This window comes from Zonotrichia albicollis, chromosome 2, assembly GCF_047830755.1.
Source record: "Zonotrichia albicollis isolate bZonAlb1 chromosome 2, bZonAlb1.hap1, whole genome shotgun sequence".
NCBI lineage: Eukaryota > Metazoa > Chordata > Aves > Passeriformes > Passerellidae > Zonotrichia > Zonotrichia albicollis.
The window spans coordinates 63,578,748-63,595,012 of record NC_133820.1 but is presented as its reverse complement, the minus strand read 5'-3'; the positions used below and the strand labels follow the sequence as shown (position 1 = coordinate 63,595,012).

At 39.0% G+C, this 16,265-nt stretch overlaps 1 protein-coding gene across 3 annotated transcripts in view; it reads left to right on the top strand.

Annotated features, from left to right (window-relative positions):
* The window catches only part of DCLK1 (doublecortin like kinase 1), a 239,441-nt gene that overhangs the window by 1,504 nt on the left and 221,672 nt on the right, over positions 1 to 16,265 (top strand). For all 3 annotated transcript variants that reach the window (XM_005482462.4, XM_005482463.4, XM_014263902.3), the window contains exons 2-3: positions 1,642 to 2,031; positions 11,336 to 11,682. In XM_005482462.4, coding sequence (XP_005482519.1) covers positions 1,656 to 2,031; positions 11,336 to 11,682 — 723 coding nt within the window. In that variant the 5' untranslated portion in view covers positions 1,642 to 1,655. The remainder of the gene's footprint in view (positions 1 to 1,641; positions 2,032 to 11,335; positions 11,683 to 16,265) is intronic.

Here is a 16,265-nt window from a genome sequence, read left to right as displayed (position 1 = left end):
ATTTACAAGTATAAATCCTGCATTTTTTATACATAAGCATATGATCCTGTGTCAGTGTAACAAAGTCAGTTGTGAGCTGTAACCAAAGTAGGGTAAATAATTTCCACTAGGGCACCACATTTGCCTTAGGTGCCTGTGCTGGTCCAGCACATGGACTGCTCTGAGAAGTTGCTGAGCACATCACCTACAGCTTTGCAGCATCAGGGTCCAGCTGTATAATCATTGGTTTAATACAAACTTCTGCAAGTCAAAGAGCATCTGTAAGTTTTCCTCTATTTCCTCCCACTGTTCTACAGCTGGTTTGAATACATCTTTTTTTTCTTAATGGTCACATCATTATGAGTGGTTGAAACAAAGCTAGTGCTTGCTGGTTTTTTGTCTTTTTATTGGAAATCAATGAGAGAGGCCACTTCTAAATTAGGTCTATGTATCTGTGCTATAAATAAATTTTCAGTGCTTTACTATTCTGCAGACAACTGCAAACCTAGGTGGCTCCTAAATTAAAATTAATATGTTTAGAACCTAATGATCTTTTGATTATTCTATTTTTTTGTATTTTTGTGTCTTCTGTTTGCAAAGATTAATGTGTACTTTGTATTATTTAGTCTTGTGTTGGTTGTCAAAAAGTAACAGAAGTATCTGCCTCCTTGATTTTATTTCAGAACATGTCAACTTCTGTTTATGTAAACTGTATTGAACAACTGGGATTGTTTTGGTCAGGGCTGATGGGTGTTTCTCACAGTCAAACATGGGAGGCACCAATTGCTTATTTGCTCAATGGCACTGATTTTATCACTCCTTTGGTGGTGGCAAATGAAGCTGTTTTCCTTAATCAATTTGAATATTAGGCTTAGGATATTAATAATACATCTTGCAAGACATAGAGCCCTGAAGTAGCTTGCTCTTTGAAAAACACTGTCTCCTAATATATTTCTTCTTTATTTTTGTGCCCTTTGAGCCCATCTGTTGGTTCACAGTGTGTAAAGCATTTGTGCAAGGACAACTGAAATAATTTACTACAAAGCTTAGGCTATGAGGAAACCAATAGTTGGAACATGCAGGTAGTTTTTAACATTGGGATTGACCCACTATGTGTGATAGTCCTGATTCTCATTGCCAACCTGCCTGATCTATTCCTCTGAAAATTTCTCAATTGCTTAGTTGTTGGCAACTGGCAGCCCTTCTGAAACAACACCTCTTGAGGTCACAGTTGGAACCAAGAGTTTAGTGGGGGCAAACAGCTGAGAAGGTAGATGAGACTCAAATAGCACCTGAATATAACATGAGAAAAAGTAGAAAGCTGATGCATTTATTCCTTTTTTCCAGTAGGTCAACTTGGTCCCCTCATTTTCCAAGATACTGAATTTGAACAAACACTTCTCAGTGTTTGCTTATCATTAGCATTTGGGTTCATGAGTGATGTTATTGGGACATTTAACTTAAATGTAGTACTTAAGGAATGGCAAGAGGCTTATGTGTGAAATGACCACATGACTGTAGCATGGTTTTATTCAAACTTTTTTCTCAACCTAAGAAGTAGTCCTCTGTAAGAGCGTTGTATAGAAGAGGAAGTCTTTAATTGAGCTCCCTTGAAACTTCTAGGTTTCTTAAGCTTTTTCTCTCCTCTTGTGCATTCCTTAGGTTGAACTTCCAAGATGTCCCTTGGGAGAGATATGGAGCTGGAGCATTTTGATGAGCGTGACAAAGCTCAGCGATATGGCAGAGGGTCCCGGGTGAATGGTTTGCCCAGCCCTACCCACAGTGCCCACTGCAGCTTTTACCGAACCCGCACTCTACAGACCCTGAGCTCTGAGAAGAAAGCCAAGAAAGTTCGTTTCTACCGTAATGGAGACCGGTACTTCAAAGGGATTGTATACGCCATCTCCCCTGACCGCTTCAGGTCCTTCGAAGCTCTCCTGGCTGACCTGACCCGAACTCTGTCCGACAATGTGAACCTGCCCCAGGGAGTGAGAACGATCTACACAATTGATGGCTCCAAGAAGGTTTCCTCCTTGGATCAGCTAGTAGAAGGTGAGCAGTAGGATCTGGAGGTGTAGAGTTAGGTTTGAGTTGGCCTTTGTCTAAGCTTTTAAGTCTTTCAAAAAGAGGTGATGGTATTTTTATTGATAAAGGAAGGATTTTCAATGGTCTGACTAGAAATGTGGATATCTTAAATGACACTTTGAAATATTGTTGCCTTGCTACTTCTTTCCTTCTTGTTGAACGTGTCTAACCTTTTCCTTTCAACATAGTGTTGATAGTCCTGTATCCTGAAGATTGCATCTAATCATTCTTTTTATAAAGATGCAAGGTCAAACCAGTGAGAGTTTAGTCTGTTGAACCTCAAAAGTTCTGTGGTGCTAATGAAACCTATGTGAAATTCACTTCAGATCTTTTTGGTTTTTTAAGTCTCTGAAACCTAGTGAAGAGCTCTACCTTTTCTCTACAGGTAAATATGTCTTAAGTAAAATACTAGCCTCTCCTTGCATGGCATAAATGTTGACAACCTGTTAAAAGAGTAATATTGTAGCCTTGATTCAGCTAGGGTAGATTGTAAACATTTTTTCCTCTGGGGTACATTGTAAACATTTTTTCCTCTGTAGCATATCCCTTTTCCCCAGTCATAGAATTGGTAAGGTTGAAAATGACCTCTTACATCATTGAGTCTAACCATTAACCCAGAACTGCTAAGGCCACTGCTAAATTGTGTCCCTAAGTGTCACATCTGCACATCTTAGAAGCTTACAGGGATGGCCTGTTCCAGTGCTTGACAGCCCTTTCCATGAATAAATTTTTCCTAATACCCAATCTAATCCTGCTCTGGCTCTACTTGAGGCCTTTCCACTTATCTTATTGCTTGTTACTTGCGAGGAGAGAACCAACACCCGCCTTGCTACAACCTGCTTTCAGGAAGCTGCAGAGATCTTAGGTTGTATGTAAATAAGGCTCATGTACCTGCAGTATAAACCATCACTAGAGGTTTAGTCAGAACCAACAATTCTTGGTCCCTGTTAAATGTCAGACATGCCAGTCATTAATTATCCCATTGAGAACAAATTTATCACTCCTTCAGTGATAGTTCTATTGCCAAAAGAAGCTGTTAGCATTAATAAATTTGAATATTGAATTTAAAAAATTAATAGTACTTTTCTCAGGTATTACAAATAGCTAAAGTAGCTTTTCCAACATGAAGTGCTTCTGGACTGCAGTGGATTTCTGGTGTAAAACATCAGAATGTACAGAGTATGAAGGCATTGACTATCACATGGCTATAAATGAGATTATTTCTTACCCATGAAGTTCAAATGCAGGTACTTGATTGTGTTCCAAGAAAATAAAGGTGGAACAATTAATTCATGTTTGCTTCCATCATCCCCCCAGCCCCTGTGTGCCATGGACAAACCAGTAAAGAACGGATAGATAGCCACCAGACAGCCAATTTAGAGTTGTAACAGAGATTGTAATTTCTATGTGATTTTCATTTTTAGCATCAGGTGAGAGAACTTACAGTAACAGGATGTAATAAGAGGATCAGAATAAGGCTAATATGGAGAGAGAAGAATAAAAGGGTAATGGCAAATGTGGCTCCTGAAAGAGGAGTGCAGCTTTGCATAGCAGGTGTTCAGCCACCATTGGGTTGTCTCCTTTTTGTGTTGTAGCAGAGGAAAGCTTTTAAGTACTGAGAACCTGATATTCTTGATAATCTTCCTTGTGTAAAAAGGAAAGTAGGGGGCAACACGAAGATGCTTCAGAAAGAAAATTGAAGGGGCAGGATTGTCTAAGTAACAGGTTTGGGGGTTAGGGCCAGAGGTGTTGTGAAATGGAAAGCAAACTGGTCTGAGGAGCAATGTTATCAATTTCAGGGCACAGTTAAAACTATGTTTGTCAGGACAGTATTTAATTGGCAGAGAAAATCAATTTCTGGGAGGAAAGACCAATATTAATCAACGTCTGTTTAAAAGCAGACTTTGGGCATTTGCTTCTTTGATTGGTATGCTCAACAAGAAGCAAGTTTCATTGATGTTAATGTTGATTTGCCCAGTCCTTCTGCAGCCAGTCAGAACCAGTTTTGAAAATAAAGAACTGAATTCAAAAATAAATCCAGCAACCTGTAAGATTGGTTTATTTTGGCATCCTAGTCAAGAATAATACCAGCTATTAATCAGTCAGTCAAAATGAATGACAGTGTAAGGGCCTAAGTTTATTTTAAAGAAGGCATTTGGGATTTCCTTTTTGTCCTGTGAGACTTTGTTCCTTACCCTTCCAATGAATACATCTTCCCTTCCTGGTATCGTTCAAGGAGGACAGTCTTGTTTTCTTGTCCCATTAGGACTGTGGGACTTACAAAAGTCAGTCTTTGTGTGGAAGAAGAGAGAGCTACATCCTCATTCTATCTGAAAAGGGGCTTCTGTTTATTTGTATAAAACTGCAGGGTGGGTTGTTTCACTCACAGAACTTCACAGTGGAGCATGGGTTCATGTATTATTAGCTCAGTGATGGTTTTTGCATAAGCCTCTTCCACTCCTTACTATACAAATTTATAAGAGTTTGGCTCGTCTGGTACAGCATTAATTAGCTTGAAGCTGTGCTTTGTGTTTAAATAGCTGGAAAATCACTTGATTTTTGCCTCTTGCCAAATGACATTTGTGCTCCAACTACTGAAATATGAAGTACTGCTTTCTTCATGGTGAGACTATTCCCTTCCTGTGTGAATTCACTAATTAATTTATTGAGACTGTTATGAATTTATGTGATTGGAGGAACATTGATTTGGCAATTCCAATGTAAAGCAAATGTACAAAGCCTTGATTTTTAGAATTGATTTTTGCCTTTATGCCTGAGGAAGTGAGGAAGTTCCTGTACTCTTACCTTCTCATGTGGTACATAAAGACAGAGAGGCTCTTGAGGGAAATGAGACAGCAGCCACTGTCTTTCATCCCAGAGCTAAATACACAGAACTGCATGAAGTACAGTCCCAAAGGAAAAAGATTGTAAAAGAGCTGTTTTGCTTCAGCTGTATTTAGCTTCATTCTGCATACAGTTCAGAGCTGGCATGGCTGTGCGCTGGTGATGTCAATTATTTTGAGATGCACGTTTTCTCTTTATTTGAAAGTAATGACATCCCTAGATGTGGGGGTTTTGTGGGTTTTTGGTTTGGTTTTGGTTTTTTGTGCTTGCCCCCCCCTTTTTTTTTAATTTTGTTTTTCTTAAGACTTATGTGTGTGAGATTTGTTGGAATTTGATAACAAAGGGCAGGTGCTGTTGTAAAAAGTTTCACGTGGTCTGTAACTTCTGTCACCCTACATGAAGGAAATAATGCAATAGATTCAAGTTCCTTCTTTTTGTCAGCCTGCTGTTTGGACCCTGTCACATTTAAAGAATGGATTCTGAATATAATGTGACGTGACTTTATTTCCTAGGCATGACATGCAATCAAAGCATGTAGAAACAATAAAGATGAAGTTGCTCTTGAAGGCTAAATTTTTTAGCTGTAAAGGAAGTTTCAGGAAAGAAATATTTGCTTTTCCAAAACTGTATCAACCTTAGAGCAACCAACCTTAAAGGTGGAGACCTCTTACCCCCAAAATAAACCATGAACATTGCAAAGTAACTCAGAAATAAAGAATATTTATATGGGGTCCTGCTATGTGGAACAAAGACCACAGTATCAATCTGTAGCCAGAACTGCATCTCTCTCATCAATTTTATAATAATATTACCTCAGAGTTTTGAGTATGAATTAGAAAGGATTTTTGTAAATTTCTACAATACCTACACAAAGTTAACCCTGCAGATGAGAGCTGGCAGTCAAAGACCAGCCGAAAGCCCCAGACCACAAGGCTGAGAGCATACTGGGAAACAATTTTGTCACATGTCAGTATTGGGCACACTGCCAAATGATTCTAAAGACTTCTGTCTGTGTCTGTATGTTTTGTGTAGGCATAATGGCCAAAACAGTTTTAAGGAATAATCTCAAAAAGAAAAATGAATGCCTCTCAGGGATTACCTCAGAGCCACAAACCTTGAAGGAGCAGTTTGAAAGGATGCAGATATGCCAGCTTTAAAATCCAGTAATAGCTGTAGCCAGCTAATAACTCCTGGGAGATGTGAACCTTGCTGCAGGGCAGAGGAAATGCTGGGTCACATGAGGACTCGGGAAGGCTCTCGTGATGGTGGCAGGCAGTTTGTGCTCAGAGCAGCAGAGAAGCTGCCTGCCACTGCAGGGTTCAAAAGGCAGCGTCTCCTTGCTGCAGTGATGGGCTGCAAGAGGTCCTGACCTGTTTTGTATGTGGGTCTTGCGACTCCTACTGCCACCTCATTTCTTGTATCTCAGCTTCTCCCTCTCCTTCCCAATATTCCTGCTGCCTTCTTGACTCTGCCAGCCACTCGGGTGTTGTTGGTGAGGAGCCCAGCCAGGCCAGTCTGTAGGAATTGATTGTCATGGTCTCTGATGCTCTCTAGAGCTAATGGCTTCTTTATTCTAGATCATGCCTACCTCAGCAGCTGGGAATTGATGGGCTGGAAAGATTCATATGCATGTGTAATGTGCTATCAAAATAATAATAGTAAAGTATCTGTTTAAATGTTTGTAGAGCTGAATCTCTGTGGACATTTGTTTGTAGGATTAAATTTACACTGGATATTTACCATGGACTTGATCCAGGGCTATCAAATTTAGGGAAACTTGGACTGAATCCTGTGGCAGAAACGGCTGCAATCCTTATATTGTTTAATAAACAAACAGCTGAATGATCCTGTTGCATAAAATAGTAGAGGGTTGTTCTGGCACTATTTATTTGATTATTTTTTCATCCATTAGCCTGTAGATCATCTTTTGTCTTGCTTTACAGCTTCTTGGAAGTCCATGTGATTTCCTATTCTAGGTGCTTTACATTATTTTTGGTGGGCTTTTTTTAAGTGTCTACAGTGTCTATCTTAGTTGTAATAAGATTGCAGAAATTTGAGGGGACAGAGGAAGTATTTTTGGTGAGGGGAAGTAACCCCAACTTTTTAGTCTGAACTGAGAAGAAAGTAAGTTTGTGAAAGAAGTCCTTTCCAAGGTCAGAGGAGATCTGATTTGAAGTTTCTTGTGCATCTGATTGCTGGATGAACATGTGTAGGTCAGATTTATTTCCTGTAGATGCTCCATCTCTTTTGCACTGTTGCATTTTTTTCAGACCCTGCAGGAAGACAAGGCAGCAGCAATGTAGTTAAAGTAGGTTATTGTTCTATTAACTAACACATTAGGGAGCTATCAAGTATCAGTAATTTATTTCATTCAGGCCATCTTCTTTTTGCAATCTGCTCAGTGTAGTGAGGCACAGTCAGAATTTTCTGTCCTTTCTCCAGATAAATTGAGATTCTGCATTTTGTATGTATAAAACTAAAGGGTAGAAGTGAAGAAAGGCACGTTTGCTTAGACATGGAGTGCTGGGTGCTAGTCCTTTCCCCATCCTCTTAACATATTTCTTGTCCTATCTGTTGGAGAAATGGACCCCAGTAAATCACTGCTAATTAGTTAATTAACTTTATATTCCTACTACATACTGTGCTCCAAGGAATCAACACTATTTTCCATAAATTGGCAAATCCTGACCTCCACAAAGAGGGGTTGATGTTCCCTCTCTGTTTGTGAGATTCAAGCAGGTTCTCTCTTCCTTCTCCAGGGTTTCCACCTAAGATAACTGGCTTCCTCACAAAGCCATTTTAGGCTAAGTCACCTTAAGCACAGAAAAGCAACACAAGAAATGGCTTTTAAGTGATGATGCCTTGGTCATTCTTATAGGGAGAATATCAGCAATCTGAGGAAAACAAACTAACTGCTTATACCAATGTGGAAAGCAGGGAGACACTTTCATCAGGAAAGCTCCAGTACTTACATAGAGTGATTCAATGTCTCCTTAGCAACCACTTTGTACACACAGATATTATTTCTACAAATATTTAATAAGTGAAGCAAGCCTTGAAATTCTGTCATGATCTGTAAGAACTATCCTCCAGTGTTGCATGTCTCTGATAGGTCAGTTGCACTGAATTTTGACCAATGTGCAACTGCAGGTAGTAGGTTTTGTTGGGTTTGTTTTGTTTGTTTTGAGGGGTTTTTTTAAGCATAAACAGTGTTTTGGGATCTGCCCTTCCACATGATTAGCTTTATGAATAATTTTTCAGTGTTAAGATTTATTTTATTGTTCCACATGGCATTTCCCAGAAGCGTTGAGCATTTATATAAATTAAATTGTAGGGTTACTGACCAACAAGTTTGAAACTGACCAACAAGTGCTGTGCATCTTTTTTGCAAGATTCCAGTGGTACGTGTTTCATTTGCACTGCTGCTGTGCAGAGGCTTTCAGGAAAGGGATACTTTCTAAGGTGTAATACTCACTTTTTTTCCTAGATGCCAGATCTCCCGAAGCAACTGGGTGTTCCCCTTTTCTTCTCCTAATGGCTATTGATACTGTAATCAAGAGTCAAAATTCCATTAGTGACAGATGACTGCGCTGTGAAACCCTTGCTCTCCTCTCCTGGGGAGCTGCAATCAAATTGTCACTGTTAAATAGGCTTTGTTGTCTGTGCCCTTTGCTCAATCCAGTTTCTTCAAAGAATCCTTCTCAACCCTTGTTCTGTTAGGAATCTAGTGTCTGGAGATTGTTATTTTCTTCTTCCAGCTGCCAGTTACTCAAAGCTGATGATGAAAAACAATAGCTAAAGCAGGAGATGGATTTACTGGACTTTTAAGTCATGCCCCTTGTGAAATCTTTTTACAGTCTTCTCTCCTGCAGGTACTGGTGAAAAATAAGGGAATGAAAATCTAGGTGAAGACCTTTTGTCCTTTTGAGATTCCTCTGTGTACAAGCACCAGAGGTGTTAAAGGTGTATATTCTTACAGGCCTGCCACTTAGGACTGCCATGCATGAAAATTGCAGTCCCTAGCTAATACCTAAAATAGTTTTAAATAACAACATTATGGGAGAAGTATCTGTATTTCTGTTAGCCTAAATAAAATAGTTCTTACTAAAGGTATTTCATCTTTGAAGTCCTTGGATGCTCTACCTCCAAGGTGTTCTTTAGAAAAATATGAGCTTCTTGAAGGGAAAGAATTATCTTGGTGTAAATATTTTAGTGATATGGTACCATTGGAAATGAGGAAAGGGCAAAAGTGCTTATGTTCAAACAATCCCAAATCTTCAGTGATTCTAGTGGTCCTTTTTAAATGATCATTTATATAAATTTAGTTTTATAATGAAGAGCTGATGTGCAGTTAAATGCTACAAGGAATCCATCTGACCTTTAAATGTAGCTGATATTAAAAATCATGTGGAACGCTGTCCTTTCAAGAAGGGGAACCAAAAGAGTTCTTAATAAATTAAATGTAAATCTTCTGAGTACACTGTGTATCAACATTTATTTATGAGCCTACCGTTTGAGAAGTGAGTTTTAATTTGAAGACTTGTTTTTAAATAAATGTTATTTTCTGCAACTGAAGTGAAAAATTTCCCTAATGGAGCTGAACCTCAAAATCCAGATTTATATTTGATAGAGAGGTATTTATTGTATTGATCTTAATACAGTCTTAATCATAGTAGAATTTCTTTTTTTTTTTCCTTAAAACTTTCTAATTTTGTGGATGTGGTTTGGTGGATGCATTCTGACCTGGCACTGAGTAGCTAATACAAGAACAACTGGACAGGACATGGATAAAAGAGAACCTGTGCTGTTTGACCACTCATTGCTGTAGCTGAGCCCTTCTAGTCTGATGTTGCCATATACATATTTGTCTATCTTGGATATATGCAGTGGCTAAAAGGAAGAGCCTACCTTTATCCAAGCCTCAAGTCCCAGTGTTGCCTGCCTCCATTTTAGATGTGGTGACTCTGTGTGCTACAATGTCTCCAGAATTGGGTTGGGTGTTTTGAAACCTTAAAATTTCTGTTCAGAAATTAATTTTAATACTTAATTGTCTTTTAATGATTGAACTGTGAGTCCTCTTTCCTTAGAGGTAAGGGTCATTAGGAATATCTTTGGTTCTTACACGTTTTTTGGCATAGGAGGTGCATCGCTGAGTTTTGTTCTGGTTTTGTTACCCTGGGCTGAATTTCTGACATGAAGGCCTCTGTGCTGTTAGCATAGAGTGAACTCTTGAACCCAGAAGAAGTAAAACATCTCAGATGTCTCTGTGGGATTGTTCAGAAAAGGATCTTGCATTATTTGAGATTTTACTGTAGGCTGCCAGAAGGTGTGGTCTTGCTGGATCTAGTATTGGTTCCTTTGAGTTTTTTGGTTTTTGTTTGGCTTGTTAGTTTGTTTTTCCTCAGACAGAGGATGAACTGGATCAGCTTGATGTTGCAGAATTAGTAGTGTCTTTGGTATGTTCAGTCAGATTACTGAGCTGATCCAGCTCCTCCAGTGCTGCTACCAGTACAGCTCCAGTCAGGCTCAAGGGAGAGTCAGGAGTTCCCAAGCAGGTGCCCCTTACACAGCAGCCTTCAGCTGGACTGGATTCAGATGCTAATCTACATGTTGCTGGGTTTTCTGGCTGATTTCTAGTTCTCCAGAAGTTGTGTGGGTGTGGTATTTGCAAAAATATTTTACTGTAGATAATGCTCCAACAGGAAGAGGAACTAATAGCCACTATTTTTCTTTTTAGCATGGTAAATTTGTTGTGACGAGAACTCTTTAATTGCTACTCTTTGTCTTAATTTCCCCACATATATATTTAGTTAGTAAATACTACAGGGAGGTTTCTTGTCTATACATATCTTGGGTTTATGATGCCTAAAGCTTTAAAAAAAAATCAAATGAACAAATTAACAAATCAAGTTAACAAATTTCCATGACACTTTTATCCACCTTCTTATAAAACATTATTTGTAGCCTGAATTTTTGGTAATATTTTATAGTATTTCCTCTGAAATGTTTGGAGCCTGATGTTTTCTTAGGAGTGGGCCACTTAAGCATGAAGACTGGGGGAGTACTGTGATAATGTGCTGGGGCTAGGCTGCTGGTGAAATACAGACACTGTTTACTGTGTTTACTGACAGCAGTGGTCCCCACTGCAAATAGTGTTTTCTGTTAAGAAAACTGCTGCTTTCAAGGATTTTTGTAACAGCAGTTCTTGAACAGTTAGCTGAAGAGTGATCTTTAAAAGTTCACTCATTTTGTAGTCAGCAGCATCTGAGAATGGAAGAGATCAATATTTATGCACTGTAGACCAAGAATGATAATAATAATATTTAATAATTTGAGAATGATTTAATTTTGTATTTTCCTGCATTTTTCTTTTTTTTTTCTTCCCTCTCCAATCTGACTTGCTGGACTTTTGCTTTTGTTTCCACAGGGGAAAGTTATGTATGTGGTTCCATAGAGCCCTTCAAGAAACTGGAGTACACAAAGAATGTAAACCCAAACTGGTCAGTGAATGTTAAGACAACTTCTACTTCTCGTTCAGTGCCATCTCTTGCCACTGCTAAAGGAGGTGCTCCAGACACAAAAGAGAATAAGGATTTCATTAGGCCCAAACTGGTCACTATCATCAGGAGCGGAGTGAAGCCACGGAAGGCAGTCCGGATCCTGCTCAACAAGAAGACAGCACATTCCTTTGAACAGGTTCTTACTGACATAACCGATGCCATCAAGCTGGATTCAGGGGTGGTTAAACGCTTGTACACACTAGATGGAAAACAGGTAAGAATTTTCATGATGACCATTCTGAGCATGAAGAAAATAGAATTTTCCAGAAGAAAAAGAGCAGTACATTAGCAGAAAAGAGTCCCATTTGCTTTAGAACGTACAGCCAGACCTTCTACTGCTTGTAGTGTACTTAAGGTCTGTGAGCAGCTCAGGAACACCATGGAACATTACTTGGCATTGGTGAAGGTCTTGCCATTTATGATAAATAATAGCTCTAAATCTGTTCTGCTGAAAGTGTGATGTGGTTTTGGCTCTGCACGCCGGAAACGTAGGATGAAGGATGTCACTTAAGCTCATTCTGTTAACTTGTTTCAGCTTTTTCTTGCAGCAGTTTTATGAGTCATTGCGCTTGGCTTTCCGTAAACTGTAAGAACAGTGAGGACGCGTTTCACCATGATAAATGCAGACCTACTGCTCTCCAGAGTGACTAAATGATGAATCTTATTGCACCTAAAATGGACAATGAAGAAGGTGTAAGCTTAGAACATTAATGAGCTTTTTTCCTTATTGCAGGAATAAAGGTAGGATTATGTGTGGGGCTCACATTTATGGAGGAGTCTCTTGTAGGTTTCATGTTATTTCTTCTGTGAAATACCTTCAAGCAGTGCCTCTTTTTTGCTGACTTATTAAATTGCAGCAGAGTGAGATTTTTGAGAGGCTTCTTATTGAGCTTGGGGATAGAGGGACACGAAAAAATATTACTGAATAATCCTACTTCTTTTTTGTCTTTCACTTTATTTGTAATTTTTCTATGGACATGTATTAATTATAGCAAAATGGGAGAAGCTGTTAACCTGCTGAAGGGCAAGGCTAATTTCAGCGTGACCTGAATTGATTTAGAGCAATGGTGACTCTAGAGAAATAAGGCAGATATTTGCATTTACAGATGTAACTTATTAAACCAAAGAAGTCTCCCTGAGAAGCTAGAAGCTGCTAGAGACCATGATATTTCTGCTGTAATACAGCTGTGTTTTTACAGATTCTGGGTTCAATAACGCACAGATAAGCAGCAAACAGTGTTGCTCTTGTGAGATGCTGCCAAATCTGCCTGAAACAGGTAAATCAATGCTCAGCAAGATCTGGTGATGCCCTAACACATCTGCAGTTACTGGGCTGATGTGCAGGCATAGCTCCAGAAACAGCTACAGCAGTGCTCTCTGATCTCAGAGAGGGCTGTTCAAAGGACAAGCTGCTTATTCAGAGCACTGGTTCAAGTCAGGGCCAAGTTTGACTTGACCAGAAGTCTCTTCTATCTGCTGTTTTGTATCAGTAACCTCTGACACCAGTTACACACAGTAGTACAGTTCTTGGTGACTGTGTACATGCCTGTAATGATCTCCTTACTGTGACATTATTGGGAACTTTGACCTGGAGGAAAATGTGGATGTGAAATTCTGTTTTTCTGCAGCAAAATTAAAGTGTGTGTTGGGGGAAACCCTCAACTCCTGTTCTTTCTTGACTTATGCTCCAGGGAGCACTAAGACTAGTAAATTTGAGGAAGGAGTTGAGATTTTAAAGCTACAGAGTTCAGTGGTGGTTTCTGCTATGACATTGACAGAAGATCTTGAATGATTATTCCAGTTTCTGCAAACCCTCTCAGTAAAAAGGGAATACATATGCTTTGTATTTTATATGTAAATAAACTTGTGGTTTAGCTCTGAAGAAGTGCAGCCTGGAAGGATGCCCATGTATCTCCTGGATAAATGTGCTCCACTTTTATCTTTTTGTACTTAAAACTCCCCTTTAATGATTGTGCTTAGAGCAAACTGAAAAAAAAAAAAACCCTTTACACCTGTTTTGGAACTCTAATTCCTGAAATTACCTAATATTATCCTACTACTGGGGCAGAAAGGGTGACCAGATTTTCTTGGCCCTTATGTTGGCATAGTTCAGTTGAATCCTTTGTCAACTCATGAGTTTTGACTTGAGCTTAACTCAGTGGTGTTTTTGTTGCCTACCGTGTAGCGTAAAACCCTCGTGTCCAGAAGCTCTCCCAAGAGACCACCATCTCCACGCTCCTTCCCCTTTGGGATGTACACATGGAATTGTGTAGCCTCCCTGGTAAGGTCAGGGTTTAGAGGAGGGTGTTTGTGTGTCCTGCAGGTGTAGCAGAGACTTTGCTTTCTCCATGTACAGAGCAGCTTTGCTGGCAGGAGGGGAAATGAATGGCTGTGCTCAGCAGGAGCAGCCTGTTGCTCACCCCTGAGTGGGGAAGTCATTGATTTCCTGTGCTGCCAGGCAATTGCTGCTCCATTTTTCTTTGCCAAAAGCCCGATCTCCCAGATGGCGCTGGGGACACGATGATAGATTTTTTTTATTGCTAAATTCAAGCTGTGAATTATTACTGGGAGAAAATCCATGGTAAATCCAACATTTTTCCAGTACTATTTGTAGTTGGAAACTTCTACTGTGACTCCTGCTGGAGTTCTGAATGTTCTGGAAAAGCCTGTGTTGAGGGGCTAAATCTAACAAATCTGTGATTAAATCTTTCATCACTAACTTAAAAAGCATTAAAGTCTTAAAGCTCTGAGTCAAGAAAAGTAATTTACTGTAAGGATAAGAGAATAAAGCTCTCCTGGGTTCATTCTTTGGGAATATAACTTGGAGACAAGCTATTTTGTACTGTCCTCTCTTCTGATTTTTTTATGAGGCCAATGCTGGAATTGCCCTTCTGAAGCAATAATGAATTCCCTGTATTGTTAGTGCAGGTGGGCAGTGTGGTATGTGTATTGTTGTTGGATACTATCATTAGATGCCCCAGGCTAATAAAAGAAAGCAGCAAGAGTCAGAGACTTGGCATTCAAGTTAGGTGGTTGTCCCATACTGACACTACACATGGAAAAATAATACTCCTAGGTACTAAAATACTTGTCCTCAGATAGCCTTGTTAGTTGTGATGTTTTGATCTGTATCTCTAAAATATATTAATAAACATTTTGTTCAGTTAAGAGGAATTTAAATGATGGCCTATAAAATTTGGTGACAATGTACAGAGTTTGTCATGATGAAAGAGGTAGTACTTAGACAATCAGAACCTCAGGAAAATTGCTGGGAAGAAAGCTCTCCTTTGACATCCTGTTGATTCCCCATCTCAAAAATTCCTTCCTGGTTTTGGAAAATTTAGTAAGTTTTGGTGCACATGATGATTTGTCAGTGGTTTTTAGAACTCCAAGACTTGATTAAGTAGGTGTGTTGTATTAGCCATTTCAACCTTTTAATTATGGAATAGCAAAAGAAATGTGTTGGGGGAAACCAAACCAAAAAGAAGAAAGTAAACTAAATCTAAAAAAAACCACAAGAAAGCAATCCTCAAAAAAAATTAAACCCCAGCAAATTTAACCAGTCTGTCTTATTGGGTCATTGGCAGTTCAGGGACTAAAACTTGATGTTTTCCAGTATTATTGGGTGGCTATTGACTTAGGATTTCATACATTACTTTAGTTTTATTACATAATAAAAAAAAAGGTTTCTCCTTACTAAAAACAGGGTAACTAGTGGTTTATTTTCATTTCTTTATAGCCCATCAGAATTTGTACTTTGACATCAAGGTCTCCGAAGCCTTAAAATATCATTTCATTTGTGCTAAAAAGGGCACAATATACAACAGCAATCTGATTATAAAACACACCAATGGCTGCATTTAGCATACTTTAGCAGTTTAATTATTAATGATTCCTCAGAACTGGATAGGTTTCACATCATGTCTGGAATAGTTTGTATATACTTTTATAAATACACTTAATTTCCACTGGTATGAGGGTCTTTTTACTCTAGAGAAAGAGATAGAGATAGAATTACTTCCCTGTACCACAGTGATGCATTAGAAGATGGTGGGACTCTCAGAAGTGTTCAACAGTCTTATGAGCACAGGCCAAATTCAAAAGCTTTCCAGGGGGAAAGCTTGAGGCGTTTTCCTTGCCAACTTTGCTATGTAAGGAAAATGAAAATAGAATGAGTAGGTGTAATGGCTGCCTGTAGGAATACAGATAATGAGGGCATGCTCTTACTATGAGCACTACTCAATTTTTTAGGTTAACCTGATGTTTAAGTTCATGAAGAGATATTGTCAGCGTTGGCCCTTAATATTATCACATACTTGGGCAGAAAAGAAACATTTTCTCATGACTGAAATGTGTCTTGCTTCTCTGTAGCTGCACTGTTCCAGTATGATTTCTAACCTTTCCTTAACAGAAGGTGGCATTTTTAGTTTGATGTGCATTAAAAAACATGGCCTTCTAAAAGGCAGTGTGTGGACAGAGTGCAGACACTGAGGACACAAGCTGTGTGTGGAGATAGAGCCCAGTTGCTTTGTTGCAAGCTATTCTCTGGTTTCTGTTTGCTTGGTGCACTTCTAGAATAACACCAATGACTGAAATGGGAGAAAACTAATCAAGGTCACATTTAACAGCAATATTGTGAAACAGTGCCCTTTTTAGAAGTATTATGATGTGTATATTTGTGCAGGGTATTTACAGTTTGCATGTTTGGCAAAGACTAAAGGTTGGACAACAGTGCTTTGTTACCTTGTACATCCTCCATGTGCTTTTGCAAGAACAAACATCTGATTTATAATAGGA